Consider the following 20,887-nt stretch of genomic DNA (forward strand, 5'->3'; position numbering starts at 1 on the left):
CACTGTAACAATAACATCCATAAGGAGAATTATGTTTTCATCCTGCATAATCAGAACCATGAGTATGTCACCACTCTTCTTTGGGTCTCTGTTTCCATATGTATAAAATGATAATCTCTGAATTCCCCTCCAGCAATAAAAGTTCTTTGATTCTATGGAAGAACTAAGACAATGTTAACCAGCTGACCCAAAACACACGACACTTCATAGGGTAATTAAGAAGTCCCCCTCAAAAATGCATTTTAGCTACTATTTGAAATTGATATTTTTTCTCTTGCCACTTAAAAATACTGTTGTTAGACTTACCTAGAGATTTATTGCTGTTGAAGTAAAATATTTTAAAAGAGTCATATATTTGCTCTTGCCAGTTAGTTCATGTTGTGAACTTTCATTTTTAACACTTCTTTCTTTCTTGTTACATAATCGAGAAGCTGGCTTAATACCTAATGCCCAAAGGAAAGACTTCTGTCTCTCATGGACATCCCCACTCAATATTTCAATTTCAGTAATTTCATTGGCAAAAGAACACATACCAGAAGTTGCCAAAATTAATATGTTAAGTAACTAATATGTCAAGTATATCTCTAGTTTCAGTTGGACAAGCCAACAACTGAATAGGAAAAATCAGGGTAGGGAAGAAAGAGAGAGACAAAAAATGGAAACAGAGTGATTTTTAACTAAAGTAATACTATGCCTTTAAGAGTAGAAAGTGAAACAGCAAAAGAAAAAAACAAAACAAAATACCATTTATGAATTTATCACAATAAAAACTGAAGTAACAAGCTATTTTGAAATTACCCCTAAAACGAATTTAAAATAAAATGCAAAAGCATCAAACTTTCTCATCGCTTCTTAAGAAAAAAAAAAAAAAGATCTCAGAAGCTCTGAACCAAACTATTGGCAAAAACATAAGTCTCTTATGGGCATTTTGCCCAAAATATGATTTCTTCAGAACAAAACATCCACTATGCATCATGGAACCATTAATTCTATTCTTGTTATAAAAATCACATTACTTTCAAAACCAAATAGAAAACTAAAGGCCTAAATAATATCACAAAGAAAAAGCACATAATAATGAAAGGATAGCACAAAAATACATTTTGAAGTAATATTTTACATTTTTGAAAAGTCCACTCAATATTTTGAATACAATTTCACACTTATTTTCTAAAGTACTCAAGGGCTAGAAACAAAGGATAAAGGTTTTGCAGGTGGATTAACAGGATTTGAGGGAAGTCAATGGCAAATGTTGAAAATGTTGATCAAATTGTATGGTTTACTGGGCAATAAATTATTTTTCACTTTATTTCCTCTTAATGAGGAGAAATTAGGGAGGCAGGTGACTGTAGGCTGAGGGAAGACATCCAAACAACTACCCAAATGGTTCCTATTTGTTGCTACTTCTCTTTCAGGTGGGAAAAACTTGGTCCACCTCAGCCTTGGGCCCATGCTTTTATATCTAGTATTAACATTCATTCTGGATGTGTAGAAGGCTCTGCCCTCTTTCAGACAACAGTTACTGCTATGGTTTGAATACATGTGTCTCTCCAAGATCCACATGTTGGAATTTAAACCCCAAGGTGACGGTATTAAGAGGTGGAGCCTCCTGGAAAGTGATTAAATCATGATGGCTCTGCCCTCAAGAATACATTAATGCTCTTATAACAGAAGTTGAAGGAACCCCCCTAATGCCTTTTGCCTTCCCCATTCCACAATGTGTGGACATAACATTCTGCCATATGAGAATTTAGCAAAAAGACACCATCTTGAAGAAAAGAGACAGCCTTCACCAGACACCAAATCTGCTGGCACTGTGCTCTTGGACTTCCTTATCAATTAATGATTCTATGGTATTTTGTTATAGCAATGGGAACAGACTAAGACAGTTAAAGAGAGACACACTTTCATTGAGTGTAAAAGGAGGGAAACTTACAGTCCTTTTAAGCAGAAACCAAGCAAGTTGCTAGACACCTGGCTGGTACAACTGGAAGATGAGGGGGCTGGTGTGCATGATGGTTGCTAACGAAAAACCAGCAACAGAGGGACTTCTCCTAAAGTCCATCATGCCAAACTTTGATCCATTTGAAGATGGCAGTGAACCACCTCAGAACTTTGTTTTGTTTTCTTTACAACTAGGCATGCCTGCTTTCAAGAAGATTTGGCCCTCTCAGGGAGATTTCCCTGAGACAAACAATTTCCCTTGGGAAACCAAAAATGGGCCTTGACTAGTATTCAGGGTCTTATTGTTTAGATTGAGTTTACGAAGCTGAAGAGGTTGATGCCCTGAAGTGTGAGAAACTGACCCCTCAAAATCAAAATAAATTCTTGCAAGCAGCTGCCACATTGCTCAAAATTGAAATGTGGTTTGCTTACTGCATAGTGCCACTCTTCTTCTCCATGGAGAGCCCTTTGATCCATCCCTCCTCCTCTCACTGCCTTAAGTGGCATGAGAAGGATGATTTGAGATAGGACAACATCTCCCTGCTCCCAAGAGGGATTAAAAGCCATACATCTATTGAATATTTTGAAGAATGTCAGGTAGGGAAAGGATCCCAACTTTTGTGGCTCTGTTGGATTCTATCACGAGTTATCATCCTACTGGGTCCCATAGGGTGAGGATATGTCCAAATTTGAGTTGGGGCAGAGATCATAGTGGGGAAGGGAAGTTACCATAACCTGAGTGTTGAGCCCTCTATTGTTTTAACATATTGTTTTGGCTTCCACTACTGAAAGTATAAGTGGTGTTGATGTTTTACATGCTTATACTGTGAATGCTTGCAAGTACTAAAAGGGATTTTACTGATTGGAAACAGCCAGATGTAGAGAGGTGCTAATACTTCTGCAGTCCCACATCTTCAATGATTCCTTTGAGTTACACATCTCTGTGACTCTAATGTTGCCAATGGGAGCCTCTGGCAAATGAAGGTGGCCTCCACTTGGAGGTGCCCCTTAGACTTTGGGCTTTGCCTCCTTGAAACAGCTACCAGCAGATAGGCTTCTTTTGAAAAGCAGCTATTAGTTTACTATTGGGTGGGTTCTTGTTGAAACTGAGCACCTGACCCCCAGGGGAACTGTAACTCTTTGACTTGATATTTCAATTTTGGCAAGATCAACTCAGACTCCATGACTAACAAAGTGAAAAGGGTCCAGAAAAGCTCACTTGTCAAATAGAAATGGTAAATCAAGAACACAGCCAGCCTGGCTTTGGTGACTTCTAGGTGCTACATGAAAAGACGCAGCTTTTCTACTCCACTACCTATAGCAAGATGCTGGCTCAATGAAGCCCCTGATTCATAGAGGTTCCCCATAATCACTTGGCCTGCTTCACCAATGGTTCGGCTAAGCTGAAATCTGCTGGTGTCCACTGGGTGGCTTCAACTGGTCAGTCTTAGGCAGGACCAACTATTCAGAACTGAAAATAGACACAGTCATCACTGCACTTAGTGGGCAGAACTCAAGGCTGTTCTCACAGCTCTGGCAAATAATACCCTTGATGCGTAGGCTACAACTGCATGCTAGAATTTTGATTCCTGCTAAAAGTTGACCTGGTTGTCTTGCAATGAGGGCAGCCATACAGCATGGGTCACTGACATCGACCATATCTGTTTCTGACACATTAATCGCATCTGCCCTGTGACGTCTCCTAGGGGTTGTAAATGCTGCCTTACTGCAATTAACACTTTTTCAGGTTGTGTATTGGTGTTCCAGTCTCGTAAGTTTACTCCGGGCACAACATTGTGGCCCATGAAACTAATGTGTTGTATTTCTGACTTTATGGGCCACTTGGTATCTGACAATAATGTGCCTTTTATTGCAAAACAATTCAACAGTGGGCTAGTAGTCAGATCTGATGGACCTTTTATGCTCACTATAATTCTCAAGGATCTAGAATTGTTTAACGTTGGGCGTTCTCCTCAAAAATAGACTCCAGAAATGTCATGTCTGGCTGTACCTCCCGCCCTTTCTTCTGGTTCACATGCCTTAGTAAGGCAGTTTGGTCAGTAAATGCAGGTGTTCCCAGAAGGAGATCATCTCCTTTCAATGATATCCCAGATAATGGTCAGAAGGAAAGTGCTGGGAGCTACTTTGAAAATCTGGCATTCCACCTGACAATTACTGGGCATGATGATGCTCTTTTACTTAATGGGTAGCCCTAGGGAAAAGTCCTTCTTTTCCCTAATGGTATTTGGTACTAGTAGATGGCTGACCTGGTCGATACACCTTCTGAGAGGCTGCTTAGTAAAAAAGAGGCAGGATATTTAAACTTCATTCTGGTTAGCAGATACGGATTTACTTGTTGCACTGACAAGATCTTAGATCAAAAAGATAATGGCTGGCCAGGTGTGGTGGCTCACGCCTGTAATCCCAGTTCTTTGGGAGGCCGAGGCGGGCGGATCACGAGGTCGGGAGATCGAGACCATCCTGGCTAACATGGTGAAACCCCGTCTCTACTAAAAATACAAAAAATTAGCTGGGAGTGGTGGTGAGTGCCTGTAGTCCCAGCTACTCGGGAGGCTGAGGCAGGAGAACGGCGTGAACCCGGGAGGCGGAGCTTGCAGTGAGCCGAGATCGCGCCACTGCACTCCAGCCTGGGCGGCAGAGCCAGACCCTGTCTCAAAAAAAAAAAAAAAAAAAAAAAAAGATAATGGCTAATTGGTTGAGTACATTACTCCCCAAGTGGCCCTACAGCAGTCCATGTGGGCCAAAGTAGGGTGGCATAATGGGTCCTTGTATGTTTTTTAAATGCTCTAGTCCCTTTTGTATCTAGTCCTTCTAGAAGAAAGCTCTGGATTAGGGCTGACTGGAAAAAAGATGAAGTTATAGCTTCTGAAATGGGACACAAAATTATAATTATAGGGAAAGCAACAATTCTAGGACCTGAGAACACTCCAGTAGCTACACAGAAGGGAGAAACTTTAATGATTGCTATCTTCCACAACAACCCCTGGAGCTTTCCTTGCAAAGGAAAACAACATGATGTTGTTCTCCCAAACTGTTGCAAGCACCTTAAATTTAAAGTTGAAATTAAATTTGACTGCTAGGCCTGCCATACCTCAACAGAGGACTCACTAGTTGATCACTATTCTCTTTTACCTTACTGAGAAGTTTATGGAAACAGCAAAAGAGAGTGCCAGCTCCTGTACCACACCTGGGCTTGTGCACAGACACACACACACACAAACATGAACCCACCTACCAATACCCCCAGGTATCTTCCCCATTTCTCATAGAATAATAGTCACTATTCATTCTGTGGTATGGACAGATGCCACCCAGCTGGTGGTGCAAACAGCACAGGAATGCCCCTGGGCATCCCCTGCATAAACCAAGGACTGCACTCAATTGTTTTAACTAACTGGGAACTCAAAGGCTTACCAGATGGCCAGAAGACCACACTGTGACTGATATTGGTCCTGTTTGAGGTGGCCTAATAAGTGTTAACTTGTCTCTAGAAAACATGGTGACTTTCACCTTTTATAAGAAACTTTGGCATTTAAGGAAATACCACAAATCACTCTTGTAGACTTCAGGTGACTGCAGGGATCTCTCCAAAATGAGGCTTACCTTGGTTATTCAGGAAAACTTTCCGGAGAGAAAACTGATTTGTTATTTAAGTACAGTCTGAGGGCCCATGATCCCCACAATGGGAATAACTATGAGAATAATTAGAAAAGTTGGTATGAAGTTTGTGCCAGTCTTTAGCTAAAATGATTAATGACACCATCTTGGCCCTGGAAGCATTCAGGTCCACCTCAATTCACTAGCTATGGATGCTGTGAATGGCAACACCATCCTAGACTTCCTCCTTGCAGGCCAAAGGGGAATCCGTGAACTTGCTCATACATCCTACAATGCTGGGACTAATGTTTTGGACAAAACAGGAAGGTCAATACAGAAACTTAAGGAGGAGGACAGCTGGCCTCCTAATGCACACCTTTAATCATGGGATTTGTTTGGCTGGATGGGGCCAGGACCCTGGGAGGGACAGTTGAGGTCAGTACTTCAGGTTGGCTTCATTCTGGTACTTGCATTCTTATTCATGGTTGTCTTAATTCAATGCTACATGAAACAAATTGAACTGATTTCATTGCAGCTAAATGACAGAATTGAACAAATATGAAAAAGATAACACATGCATGGGTCTGAATCTTACCTTCAATATAGGAATATGCTTAGCCTTCCCTTCAGAAGAGTTTACATGTGTACACTTAGGGTGTACACATGTAACATTTCTTAAGGGAAACAGAATTATAATATACCAAACAGCCTATTTTTTCTCTCTAAATACAGTTCTAGCTCTTCATGTGTTAAAATTACTCAAAGGCTGGTGAATCGGCTGTCTTGAGTGATCATATAATCTGAATTTTCTTGAAATGTTTACATCAAGTGTGTCCAATTTTTTGGCTTCCCTGGGCCACATTGGAAGAAGAAGAATTGTCTTGGGGCACACAAAAAATACACTAACAATAGCTAATGACCTAAAAAAAAAAAAAAGGCAAAAAAAGTCACGATGTTTTAAGAAAGTTTATGAATCTGTGTTCATTCAAAGCTGTCATGGCCCACATGTGGCCTGTGGGCTGCAGGGTGGACAATCTTGGTTTACATGCTGTTGGCATTTTCTTGAAATATTTGGTAATTTGTAATTACATGGCTTTGCTAATTCTGTGCTCTTGTCATATGTCAAGAAATTCTTTTCATCTAATGAAGACATTGTTTAAATATGTTCTTGGTAATAATATCTGGACATTTTATTTTACATATCAAAGTACTACACATGCTCAATTATAACCAGTCTGCCTCCTACTTTGTTCTCAGTTCATTTCGTTATACTTCGATTGAACTATCCAATTTCCTATAAACAATATATTTAATTTCCTTACTACTGATGGTCGTTGCCTATTCAGTTTTCAGCTGAGAAAAAAATCCTATCAATAAACATTTTACTTCTCTTTAAGGATTATAAAGTAATAAAGCCTGTTATAAAACTTCAAGCAGAAGAACTATATAATAAAAAATGAAAGTCCCCCTTCACTCACATCCTCATGTGTCTCTCTCCTCCTTTGCAAAATTCCAGTTCCCCCAACACATAAATGTAATGTATTGATAATGATGTATGCTTTTTTCTTGCTGCAATTTCTCCTCACTCATGTAAGAAAGTATCAAGGCTACTTCAACTTCCTGGCCTTAGGAAATGTTTATATGTGCAAAGCAACAGAAAGTTTTGGGGTGGGGGGCATGCAGAGAATGGTTGAGTGGTTTCTTAGGAGAATAAAACCTTAAACTCCAGGGTTGCCAGCCTTAGCAATGATTTGTCAGGCTCAAATCTTAGGCTTTAAGAGACCATGCATATGTGGGCAATCACCATCTCAAGGTGAATGAGGAGTAGATAATTGAAGGTCTCCTCTGAATATATTGCCTTGTGCAAGGGGCCCAGACCTTGCATGATTTAGAATGAAGAGTTCATAACTAAGACTGAATATCCTATCAGCTAATTAGATGGAGGACCAGGATTGAAGATTATATAAAATATTTTGAAATATCTTCCACACATTACTCAGTCTGTGAAGAAAGATTTACAACCATCACACACACGCGCACACACACACACACACACCAAACCCGGCAAAACAATACTAACAATACTTTGTTTAACTTTTCATTTTGTCAAAGACTTACAGAACAGGCATTCATTAAAAAATCTGGATTTCTTTCCTTTAAATTATATTTGGTATATACACTGAACATGTCACAGGCATGATATCTATGACACATGCATATAACATGTATGCTACTCTTAAGGCAAAATGCATCCATAAGGACTTTAAACATGAATGGCACAGAATATGGTCAAGATAAAACATTCAATATTTCAAGGTGAAGGTCATTAAAAGCTTTAGAAAATTAAAGCACTGCATGAGTTGAGTCTTATCTGAAGGGATTTTATTAAATTCTCAGTCTTAGAGGAAGGAAGAGACTTCTACTTTTGACCAATATGATCAAGATGGAATAATGGGGTCCAAATTAATTCTACTTGAAACAACTAGAAAGCTGTACTACATATATGTTTTTACATATTGTACTCTGGCAGCACAGGACAGTCATTCCTTAAGAAGGGAAGATAAATGAGGTAAGCTCTAAGGAATGTCTCAGCTTACTGTCTGAATCAGTTTTCAGATTGCAGCCTGGGGAGGGAGATCTAGCTGGGGCCATGAGGATACTGAGCTGGGAGTCCACAGAGGTCAAGAGCTTAGAGTTCACAGAGTAGAGTACTGCACACAGAGTGCCAGAGATCTGCAGAGGCGCCCCTGCAATTCTTCAGTAGAGTACTAGTTAGTCATCAGGTATGTGTGAGGAAACCACGAACCCCCTGAAAGGAAGAGGAGCAATAGGTGGGGCTCACATGAGGATGACAAGTTTGTGTTCCCACTAGCTATAGTGTAAAAACCTCACAATCCAGACAGTATCATATAGAGTATGACAAAATGTATTGCTTGAGTAGTGTGGCAACATTAGTCCTGGACTAAACACTGCTCTGCTACCACCAGGAAACCACAAAAGAAAGCCTGAAAGGATAAAACAGTTTTTAATACTTTTCAATAATTGTATTCCATGACAAAACTTGTGAATATTTAGAAATGCAAAAATACCAAGCACTTAACAAGCTAGAGCTCGCATGTCTAGAATCCAATCAAAAGTCACTAGATATTATAAAGGGACCAACAAAATACTACCCTTAATAAAAGTATATACAAACTCGAAAGTGATAGACTCAGAAAATAGTAAAAACTGCTATAATTACATTCCATATATTCAAAAAGGCAGAGATTAAGCCTATTATATAGAAAAATATAAGAAATAAAAAAATAGAGATGAACAGTATTTGCTATGAAAAATAAAGTGCATTTTAGAATAAAAGATCAATGAACTTCATGAAGTATTTCAGGCAGAAGGAAAATGACACCATATGGAAATTTAAAGCTATATCATGGAATGAAGAGCATTAGAAAAGGAAAATGTAAGGGTAATATAAAAAATTTTAAAATATTTTTAAAGGATCATTTAGCTTCTAGCTATGATGTAGTAACAGGGAGTCTTATTCTTTCACCTGAAACAAATAAAGAAACACATAGCAAAATAATGGAAAAAATGTCTTTTCAAAAGCAGTGGACATTGGGTAGTAAAGGACAGTGAACCCTCAGAAATGGGAAACAAACAGGGTAAGCTTTATGACTACTCTGGCTTACTGACTTAAATGAGTCCCAGTCCACAGTACAGTGAGGGGAAATCCATGCAAAGCCTGGTGGACTCCCTGAGGTGAGACGCAGTTATGAGTCTGAGTATCTGAGTAGATCAAGCTGGCTACATTTGATAGGGCAGAGTATCAGAGACAAGTGAACTGCACAGAGAGAGAAGTCTTGAGATCTAGAGATGGTCTATCTTGAGTATTAAGCAGACTACTGATCCCGATGGGTGTGAGTAAATACCCTCAGGCTGAGGAAAGAACCACCCACAAAGATCAGAGGGCACTCCAAGCATAAGACACGTGAGAAATTATACCAAGACACACAATAATCAAGTTGGTCAAAATCAGTGATCAACAGAGTACTAAAACCAGCAAGAATAAAAAGACACAATAGATACAGAAGAACAGAGATAAAAATGACAGAAAATTTATTGTCCAAAATAATTCAAGTAAGAAGATAGGAAAACAACATGTTTAAAACACTAAGAGAAAACATGTTTATCTGGAATTCTACACTCAGTGAAAACACCTTTCAAAAACAAATGTAAAATACAGACTTCATCAGACACAAAAGCTGAAATTTATCACCAGATTTGCACTCCAAGAAATATTGAAGAATGTACTTCAGTCACAATGAAAATAGCAGAAAAAAAATACAGGTCTAAACAAAAAATTGAGGAGCACCAGAAATGGTATCTTCATGGGTAGATCGGTAAGATTTTTTTCTCATTATGTAATTCACTTTAAAGAAAAATTGCCTGGGCCAGGTGCAGTGGCTCAGACCTGTAAATCCAGCACTTTGGGAGGCTAAGGTGGGCAGATCACTTGAGGTCAGGAGTTTGAGACCAGCCTGGCCAGCATGGTGAAAACCCGTCTCTATTAAAAATACAAAAACTAGCTGGGGATAGTGGCAGGTGCATGTAATCCCAGCTACTTGGGAGGCTGAGATACAAAAATCTCTTGAACCCAGGAGGTGGAGTTGTAGTGAGCAGAGATCACGCCATTGTACTCTAGTAGACTAGGTGACAAAGCAAGACTCCATCTCAAAAAAAAAAAAAAAAAAAAAGAAAAATTGCTTGTTTAAATAAAGTAATATGAGGTTGATGGTACATGCAACTTATATTTATAAGCAAAATAACAAAAGTAGCATACAGGCTGGGAAGGGAAATATGAAAAGTTATGATAATAAATGTGAAGTGGTATAATATTGCTGTAAGAAAATAAAAAGTTATAATATACAGAAATCTCTGGGCCCAGATGATTTCACTAAAGAAATCTACCAAACAGTTAAGGAAAAATTAATAGCAATACTATATAATTTCTCCCAGAAAACAGAAGAGGAGAAAATACTACCCATTTTATGAAGCTAATACTGTCCTGATACCAAAACCAAAGATAGTACAAAACAAGCAAAAACTGCAGACCAAAATCTTCCATGAACATACACACAAACATCCTTAACAAAGTATTAGTGAATACAATTCAGCAATATATAAAAATTATACAACATAACCAAGGGAGTTTATTTCAGGAACGCAAAGCTGACTCAATATACCAAAATTGAGCACTACAGTAATAGACTGAAGAAGAAAAATCACAAATATATTAATTGTTGCAAAAAAATCATTTGACAAAATTCAACAGCCATTCATCGTAATAACTCTCAGAAAAGTAGGAACAGAGAGGAACATCATCAATTTGATAATGGACATCTATTAGAACACTACAGCTAACATATTTAATGATGTAAGACTGAATGCTTTCTCCTAAGGCTGGGAAGAATACAAGGATGTCTGCTCTCACCACTCTTGTTCAGCATAGTACTACAAGTTCTAGCCAGTGTAATAAGCAAATAAAAGAAAATAAAAGGCATATATTTGGAAAGGAAGAAATAACACTGTTTCAGTTTGTAGATGACATAATGATCTTTGCAGACAATCCTAAAAATCTACAGAAAAACTCCTAAAATTAATAAATTGAGTTCTATAAGATCGAGACCAACATATAAAAATTGTGATTCAATATGCTAGCAAAGGGCACTTGGAAACTGAAAATAGTACAAACCACTTATAATCAATCACAAAATAAAATACAAGTATAAATCTAACAAAATAGGTACAGAACTTGTACGGAGAAAGCCTCAAAAACACTGATAAAAGAAATCAAGTATCTAAATAAGTGGAGTAACATATCATGTTTGTGGATTAGAAGATTCAACATAGTAAGGATGCAAATTCTCCCCAAATTGATATACAGGTTTAAGATAATTCCTACCAAAATCCTAGCAAGAATTTCTTTCTTTTTTTTTTTTTTTTTTTTTTTGTAGATACAGACAAGGTTGTTTATGTGGAAAGGAACAAAAATAGTCAAAAGCAATCTTGAAAAAAAATAAACTGAGAGGCCTTACTCTACCTGATTTCAAGACTTACACAGTTATAGTAATTAAGACTATGTGATGCTGGCTGATGGATGGATACATAAATCAATGGAACAGAAGACAGAACCCAGAAACATCCACAAAGGCAAGATCTAGCTGAATTTTGACAAAGGTGCAAAAATATTTCCATGGATGATAGTTGTTTCACCAAACAGTGCTGAGACACTGTTAATCAGCATATAAAAATTAACATATTCATTTAGAAAATGTAAATTAAGCCACAATATATTACTACCATATACTTACTGAATGGATAAAGGAGTCATAATGAGTGTTGGCAAGGATCTGGAGCAATAATACTCTCATACACTGCAGCTAGAATGTAAAATGGCACAACTGTTTTCTCAAAGAGTTGGCTATTTCTTGGAAGGTTATAAGTATGCCTAAAATATAACCCAGCCATTCTACTCCTACTTATTTACCAAAGAAAAATAACATAGGTCAATGCAGAGACTCTTAACATGAATATTCATAGCAGCTTTATCTGTAACAGTCTCACACTGGAAGCAACTTAAATATGTCAGTGGTGAATGTGTAAACAAATAGTGATACATCCACACAATCGAATATTACTGAGCAATAAAATAGATGAACTATTGATGTACACAACACGGAAAAATCTCAAGATAATTTTGTTGAATGAAAGCAGGCAGGTATTGTATGATTCTATTTATACAAATAGGGATAATGTATATTTTATCAAACCTAAACAGTTCTGAGGATCAAATAAAATTAGATTATGTATGCATGAGAACCAACTAATATATGAAAATGTTATTATTTATAGTATTTTCATTGAAGTAATACAATTTCATTTTTCAGTCATCTAACAATGTATTCCTGGAACCAGATCATGACTCTCCTTATGGTTAATCTTTATTGAGTGTTTATTATGTATTGGCTTTTGGCTATTTATTTAAATCTCAACAAAAATCCAATGGGATAAGTACTATTAGTATCATTTCACAGATGAAATTGAGACCTAAAACAGATCAGCAATTTGGGTTAACAGAAATAGAGCTCCACTGAGAATTAGGAGACCTGAATTTCTTGTCTTGACCCGCAAGCTGTGGGAAAGTCTTTAACCCCTCTATCGCTATTATTAAATACCAGTAACAACTTCTCAGCTTACGTCACAAAGCTCTTGTGATGATCAAATGAAATAATGTGAAACCGGTTTATAAACCTAGAGTATTAATGTTATTCTGTGGAAAATTACATAAACACAAATATCTTTGGAAAGGTAATTTAAAGTTGTAGAAAAGATAAAATAACACTATGCTAAGTCCTTTCATGTTTTTTCATTGTCCTTTATTATATTAGTTTAGAATACTTTATTTCAAAAATTTAAATGTTTAAATACTTAAAAGGTTTCCAGATATTTACAGAATTGTGTCTGAAAAATTATGCACAGATGTTTGTCTATTGTTTTTCATTAATAAGATTAGCTACTGTCTACAGTGATAAGCATTTTCATAATAAATAAGTCAGGAAAGGGTTATTTCTTAATATTTTAATTATCATTATAATTTGGCAGTAAAAATCACTTTTCACAAAGATATTACACTTATATTGACAAAACACTCAATTCATTCATTTTTGTTTTTCCATTTCTCCTGGCAGCTTTGTAAGAATCCACAACTTCAATATGTCTAACTCAGTTTTGCTTAGCTCATGGTAAACATCTGGAAAACTATGAAACTTCGTGGTCACTCCTAGAGATTTTAACATTGAGTTTGTCTCTTCTGCCCAAGAATGAAGAACTAACTCATCTGCAGTACCATGACACTGAAATAATTCAGGAAGTACACCATTACTCTTCTGAAGAGCCTAAAGAAGATATAAAGACAGAAAAGTTTAAGAAATTCCATTTAAGATCATTCTTAGAAATCAGAGAGAGCAGGAAAATTCCAATTTTACCAAGGCTTCAATAACTAATGGGAAAAAAGAGAGTGCTGTCTGAGGTATACATTGGTGGCCCAGGCCTGGGGACTTAGCTGGTTCCTGGCATCACTCAATTTGTAACTGTGTGTCACTTACATTTATTCTATAAAGAACGTCTTAAAAATGGCCAAAGCATTTCCTAAAGAAACTGAGTGACTTGGGAAGACAGACCTCTTCATACAGTGTGGAAGGAGGGAGGAGTACAGAGCTAAGGCACAATCAAGGGGACAATTACATTTTAGTTCTCTATTCTGTATCTGCTTTATCATTTCCACTTCTGGTACTGAAACTCTAACATTGTAATTGAAGCTGCATCATATTCATAGATGAGGATATTGCTGCATAATAAGTATGTGCTATGTAATTGATTTTTGTTTTGATTATGTTCATGATGCAATAAGCAAATCCAGCTATAACCATCATGCAGTTTTAATATGTATAAAATTTACACATATGCTCCCCCACAACCACACACGTAATTATCCTTTCCTCCTTGACATTTTGCTTAACAATATTTCTTGTACAGGGGATTTCGAAAACATTAATGATCAGCTGGAATTTAATCACTATGACTCATTTGGCCATGAATTCCAGGAATGGTCAATCCATATCAACTGTGCATCAACTGTGTGTGTGTTTTACAGCTTTATTACTGATTTTGCTTTAGTTTCAACATGTATATATTTCATATTTTTTTCATTTTTTTTTAAATCTGGAACTTACCTGGTAAACAGCAGATGCTTTATTCAGAAAACTAGAAAGAGCAAATACTCCTGCCACATCTTGATGATTTCTATATGCTAAATGCATGGCCATGCATCCTCCCATAGAGAATCCTCCTAAAAGCAAAAATATACTTCAAAGTAGAATACATAAAATAATAATTTAGGATATGATATATAACAATTTTCCATATTTTAAAAATATCTGGAAACCTTTAAAGAGAATGCTAAAAAGAAATTTCGTCTAAGTTTCACAGACAAAGGCCTGCGATACGTAAATAACCCTGTTCCCTCTATGTCACCACTGGTAAAGAGAGCTGTGCTCTGAGCTAGGATTAAACAAATATAGTTCACCAAGTAAAATATCTATCGTAATTCAGAATGAGTCATATTACAAGCATTACTTAAATTCTCAATATTTACTTATATTTTGTTTACTCTTACAGAAACCCTCACACTGCAACTACAATAATTTGCACCTTTTTGTCTTACTTGCTAAGCTGTGAGCTCCATGAGGAGTTATGTTTCTGGTGTCTGCTATATAATAGATGCTTAGTGAATTCTGAATTAAGAAGAATGATAAAAAAATTTGAGGAGCTAGTTAACACTTTTTGGATTACAATATTATTTTGGAAACTAATTTATGGTGGTATAATAAAAATGAAACGTGTATGCCTGTATGTAGTTTTTAAAACCAAAGTTTGAAAAAAAAATTAGTCAAACTGTTATTGTCTCTTTAATGTACCAACTCTATGCCAGTCACTGGATATATGCAGATTAAAATACACAGACCCTCCTGTTCAGGGGAACTTTGACAAGGAAACACATCCAACACAGAATATGGAGATAGGTGTATGAGGTGACGGCAGCAGAGAGAATGGTGATTCCAGGCCTGATGACAAGTCAGTGACTCAGTGTGACATTCCTAAGCTTGAGAGAAAGCTAAATGACATGTCATTATATTCCATGAGAAAATACAGAATGTTAATCATATAGCCACACACTCATAGAAATACAAAAATATACTTTGATGTAGAATTCAAATCTCCTAATTTCAAGTCTGCTGCTTTATTTCACTTAACAAAGTGTAAAGCTGAGCTCTTAAGAGACCATAAATTTGAATTTACTACAATAATCTTTTATACATGGAGGGAACTGAGGCCCAAGATTAGGTACACATTATTTTAGATATAAAGCTATTAATAGTAATTTTGGAATTCAGATCTTTTGCAAGAGAGTTTAATATACTTTCTACCATCCTTTGATATTTATTAAAATAGGATTACTTTATCTGGAATAGGCAGGTAATATTATTTTGGACTCAGAACACAAATACCCGAGAGAGGATTACCAGTCTGGCAAAGTTTAGGTTTTTTTAAAAAAGGCACACTATGTAAATAATGAATAAAAATTATCTGTGATTTTCAACATACCAGCACGAAATAATAAGGTCTTATCGTAGCAGTAGCCCACCAAGGACAAGAGCCACCTGAAAGGCTCTTTCAAAATACCCCCAATAACTCCAGATGCAGATACATCTAATTAGAAGTTCATAAATGAGCTTGGTGGGGGAGAAAAAAGCACAAGCATCTTAACACTGTATGTAAAATTTGCAAACGTATATTAGATTCTCCAAAAGGTTAAAAGCCACTGGGCTACATTATCCATGAATTTGTGCATTAATAAATCTTTGACATGTCCCATTTAGATATGAACAGCTTACGTAAATACACAAAATTAGTTATTTCTGGTAAACATTTATTGTAAGTACACAGAAAGAATTCTCAACTTTATTGTTTTCTGCCACAATTCTAGTTACAGATTTCTCTCTGCTTATGAAGTTTTCTCTTTAATAACATCATGAGGGTTGTAAAGCAAAGACATTTTGAAATAAAATTCTTATCGATTTAATTTATTGAATATAAATTATTTAGATTTTGAAACCCTTAAGGGTAAGAAACAGTTTTTCTTCAATAATCAAATTTTCATTGAGTGCTTATGATTAGCTGAACAAAGTGTCTCTGTGGTGCATGCATACTAATGAGTCAGTTTCAACTTTACATGCTCAGTGGTAAGTATAGTGCTTTGCACGTAGCAGTAACTCAATAAAAATTTAACTGAATTTTTAGAAACTGTCTGTTATGGGTTTCTAATGAAAGTAGTAAAAAATTTACAAATATCTCTTAAGCTTATCAAAGAGACAACATTAAGGAAACTAGTTTTAGTCCTGCCTGTGATACTCCCAAGCTGAATGTCTTTGTGTAAATTATTTAAAATGCAGGATTTCATTTATAGTAAAACAAGATAGATGGACTAATCTCTAGATTTTCCATCAACCTTTTAAATACAAATACTTAATCAGTTATAAAAACTAAAATTGCAAGAGCTTTTAAAACGTACAGTTACTGTAAATACAGAAATCTACTTTCAGTTTAAGAATCCCTATCTCTCAGAACACAATTCTAGCTTTCCTAAAAGTTCACAGAATAGATCTTAGCAAACACTCACTTCCTTCATCTCTTCCAATCTCCCCTCTGTTCTTTACAGCCCATTTACTTACAAAGGAATTTCGGGTTGCTTAAAATCAAATGCACTGTTAATAATAAAACTACATCTCTAAAATAGGAGAGAATGTGAGAGAGGAAGAGATGGGATTTGAGCAAAGAGTGAGACACAGAGAACAAAAAAACAGACTTACAGACCATGATGTTAGGGTGGGGGCAGTAATTACGTGCGCAACTGGGCATTTAGCAGTTTCTCTGTAGCAAGGCAATATTCTTTAACAGAAGGAATCATAACAAGTCATACCAGAAATTTTTCTTAGCATTGAATTCCTTAATGGAATTTATTAAATGGATCTTTATTAAACATAAAATTCAAAATCAGACATTCTACATACTGCCACTTCTGTTGCTGATTCTTTTCATAAAATTTTGGGACATAAAGATTTAACTTTCACTAGAATTTAAAGATGATGGGAGCTGGGATTTTTGTGTTTTATTCACCAATGTATCCCTCTATGCTTACAACAGTGCCTGGCACACAGAAAGTGCTACTTATTAAACAAATGAACTTAATGTAACTGTAACTCAGTAACAGTATCTCTGCAAGGAGACAAATTTATCATCAGAAAATGTAGGTTTTTGGTGATTTAATCTGATATAAAAGTAAAGCTGAAAAAACCCTAGGAAATCTAGGAATGAATGATTAGTGTACTCCAAGCCCATCATTCCTAATCTGACCTCTTAAAAATAAAGATTTTAGACCCAATCCCAGACCAACTAACAAAATCTCACTGCATATGTCTAATTTTTAAAAGCTCTTATGCCATAAATCTGATGTCTGAGAATCACAGCTGTGTGGCAAATAATTCAAAATTAAGTATAATGGGTAAAACCAAAAAGTTAAAATATGGTCACCATTTAAAGAAAAATCCACATGCAATAGATAACAAGGCTGCAGGAGCAAATTTATTATTTTTTTCTGAGAAATTCAAGAGCCTGAATTATGTGTCTGCCAAATGTAACTAATCAATATTTGAAATATGCTAGTGTGACCAAAGAACCAAATTCTATATTTTATTTAACAAAGAGCCGCATGTAGCTAGTGGCTACCATAGTTCTAGATCATCTAAGCTGTACGAATGATTGAAAAAAGCTTCAAAATTTATAAATGAAGCAAAAATAAAATTAGTATTTCACAGATAATTTTGAGGCTAAAGATCATTAAAACATAAAATGTAAATAAAAGATTAGTAGGCAAAAACTTACATTAAAAAGAGATTTTAAAAGCATAACTATCAAGAAAATTTTACATATGAAGTGACAAAGACTTCATTTTTGTTGACCAGGGAATGTAATCACTTTATGTAGTTTCAGAGCCTTTTGATGGTAACAACTTAAAAAAAAAGAGAGAGAAAGAAAACATTTACCCGCACATAAAATGTCATTATGAATACACATAAATGCATCCTGCAGACATTTAACTTCATGTTCAATTCTCATAAGTTACAATGAAGAAAAATATACTCATTGAAATATTATTTTAAGATTTAATCTAAGTCCCTCTCCCATTTATGATTTTGTGAGGTAATCTGTAACTCCTCACTAGCCGTCTTTGACAATACGAGGACCTTTAGCATAGGACACTACTGTGAAAAGGGACTTTGTGTATTTTTTCCTAACAGAAGAAAATTTAACACAAAGAACTAGTTATTTGAATTGAATTTTCCACCTAAGAGTCTAAAAAATGATATAAAATCTACTGTTCAATAAGTAAATACCAAAATAGTAAATCCATTGTAGCTAATGGTTATAACGGGTATTTACGGTTGCTGGCAAAGTATTTAAAATGTCAAGAGTTAACATTTCAACATACACTTAAGATTAACAAGCTGAATAAAACATGTTAAAAAATAATAAACCTGGCTTTATGAACTCTTTATATAAAATAAAACAGAAACAATCTATAAAAAGACTATATTGGGAACATTAAGATAACCAATCCGAAAGTAAAATCCTTAAAAAAATCCACTTACAATTAAAGTGTGCTATCAACTGAAAAGAACTTTAAACACGCAATGAAGTCCACTACCATTCTAAATTTCAACAGCTCTTCCATTTAACTGGTGTACTATTATAATTATTCTTCAGATTTGGGAATACGGAAATTATGACTAATATATTTATTTGTATATCTCCTCTCATACAAAACTTGTGGGATAAACAAAATATTTATTTTCCTCTATGGAAAACTGTTAGAACAACAGTCCAGAGCCTTTAAAGTCCTACTAGTTGTTGAAGAAACATAAAATGTTTAATTAGAATATATATATGTTCAAAGAAAGTAGAAGAATGCTGTCATTCTGAAGTTTTAGCTCCCGGCTGGGCTACAGAGAAAACGTGTACAAGTTCAGAAAAAGGCAGGCTGGAAATTTTGATGCTAGACTTCATCTTGGGAATTCTATTCCTTCATTTATTTTTATTTTTAATCTTACTGCAAAATTAATATACACCCATTGTACAAAATGTTTCTTATACAAAAGTTTCTTGTACAAAATTTTACAATATTTTGTACTGTACAGAATAATTTTGACATGTTCTCTTAAATTTCATTTTAACAGTTAAACTAACTCTACATGTTCAATTTGTCTTATTTTTTCATGTAATACTAATTTGAAAGTCTTTCTACAGAATTACAAAATTTTATAATTATTTTTAATTGAACACATACTTACTGAGTGCTTTTTATGTGTGTGTACATATAGCACTTAATGGTTACATAATACTCAATTCTATTAATGGGCCATCATTCCCTTAACCATTCCCGTCATGATGGACATTTAGATCATCCACGTAAATTACTCCAGTGTAGTTCCAGAAAGACTTGATTTTCTCTGCTTCAAAATTCTGATAATATGCTTATATTATCAAAATTCTGATAAATCTGTTCATATCATTTGTCAGGTTCTATACACCCTAGATCTAAGTTAAGCCTAAATTATATCAGTATTCTCTCTTAACAACAAATTATCACCACCTAGTGGCCAATAAAGGAAGGTATTATGGGGACCTGGGTTCTAGTCCCAACTCTGTATTAGCCAGGAATCACTCTGAATTTTAGTTTCTTCACCTCTGAAATGAAAATAATTATATCCTATTTTACTTTTACATACTACAAGGCCCAGGAGATCTAATGTATATAAAAACAACTTCAGAACTTAAAACATTACCTAAATATAAAACACTGACATGTAATGGCAATTTAAAAACTATCCAGTGCAATATAGATGCCAATTAATCTAAAGCTATCTCTACCATATGTACTTTCTAAGCACAACAGTACACAAGGGAAAAATGATATACTTTTCTCCAGTTTCCTGTCTTATACAGAAAAAAACTAGAAGGAAATGAAGAGTTCAAGACAGGCTTTAATAGTGATGGAGAATGTACTGACAATAAAATGCTTATATTCTGCACACTGGACACTTTTAATATGTTAATAAAGCCAGAAGAAGGCAGGATAATCTATTATTAATAATTTTCTCAGAATACAGAATTTGAATCCTGGTTCTGTCAACGACTATATTGCCAACTTTTGAAAAGTAATTTAAAAGTCACTATTTTATTGCCTGTTTTCCCTAAGTTTTATCTTAATGTCTGGTAGAATCGTATGAAACATAAATATACAAAAATAAATTTGAAAAAATCAACATTTTTCTTATATTCCTAATGTACAGAGTGAGCATCCATGAATGTCTCCAAGGAACCCCCTTTAATTGAACATCCCCTGTAACGAGCCTTTTGCTGAGTTCTTCCTATCTTAACAAAGTTTATTATTTTTTTCTATTAAGAAAGCAGTGCATATCCGTTGCAGAAAGATTAGAAAACAAAAAATTTTCATAGCTAAACCCTACAGATGATTAAAATTTTAAATGTAATTTTACTCATCCTGGTATTCCTCAAGTCTTAAAATAGTGTGTCAGTTTAGCATTTCATCATTCTACTAGATCTATTGCATTTGCTTTCTTGCTGTTTT

At 35.3% G+C, this 20,887-nt stretch overlaps 1 protein-coding gene across 1 annotated transcript in view; it reads right to left on the reverse strand.

Annotated features, from left to right (window-relative positions):
* Window positions 1-12,143: 12,143 nt before the first annotated feature.
* Window positions 12,144-20,887, reverse strand: part of LYPLAL1 (lysophospholipase like 1) — a 40,132-nt gene continuing 31,388 nt past the window's right edge. The window contains exons 4-5 of the mRNA XM_003265086.4: window positions 14,352-14,467; window positions 12,144-13,514 (exon numbers count right to left, since the gene is read on the reverse strand). Coding sequence (XP_003265134.1) covers window positions 13,278-13,514; window positions 14,352-14,467 — 353 coding nt within the window. The 3' untranslated portion in view covers window positions 12,144-13,277. The remainder of the gene's footprint in view (window positions 13,515-14,351; window positions 14,468-20,887) is intronic.

The sequence above is a fragment of the Nomascus leucogenys genome, chromosome 5 (assembly GCF_006542625.1).
Source record: "Nomascus leucogenys isolate Asia chromosome 5, Asia_NLE_v1, whole genome shotgun sequence".
Classification (NCBI taxonomy): domain Eukaryota; kingdom Metazoa; phylum Chordata; class Mammalia; order Primates; family Hylobatidae; genus Nomascus; species Nomascus leucogenys.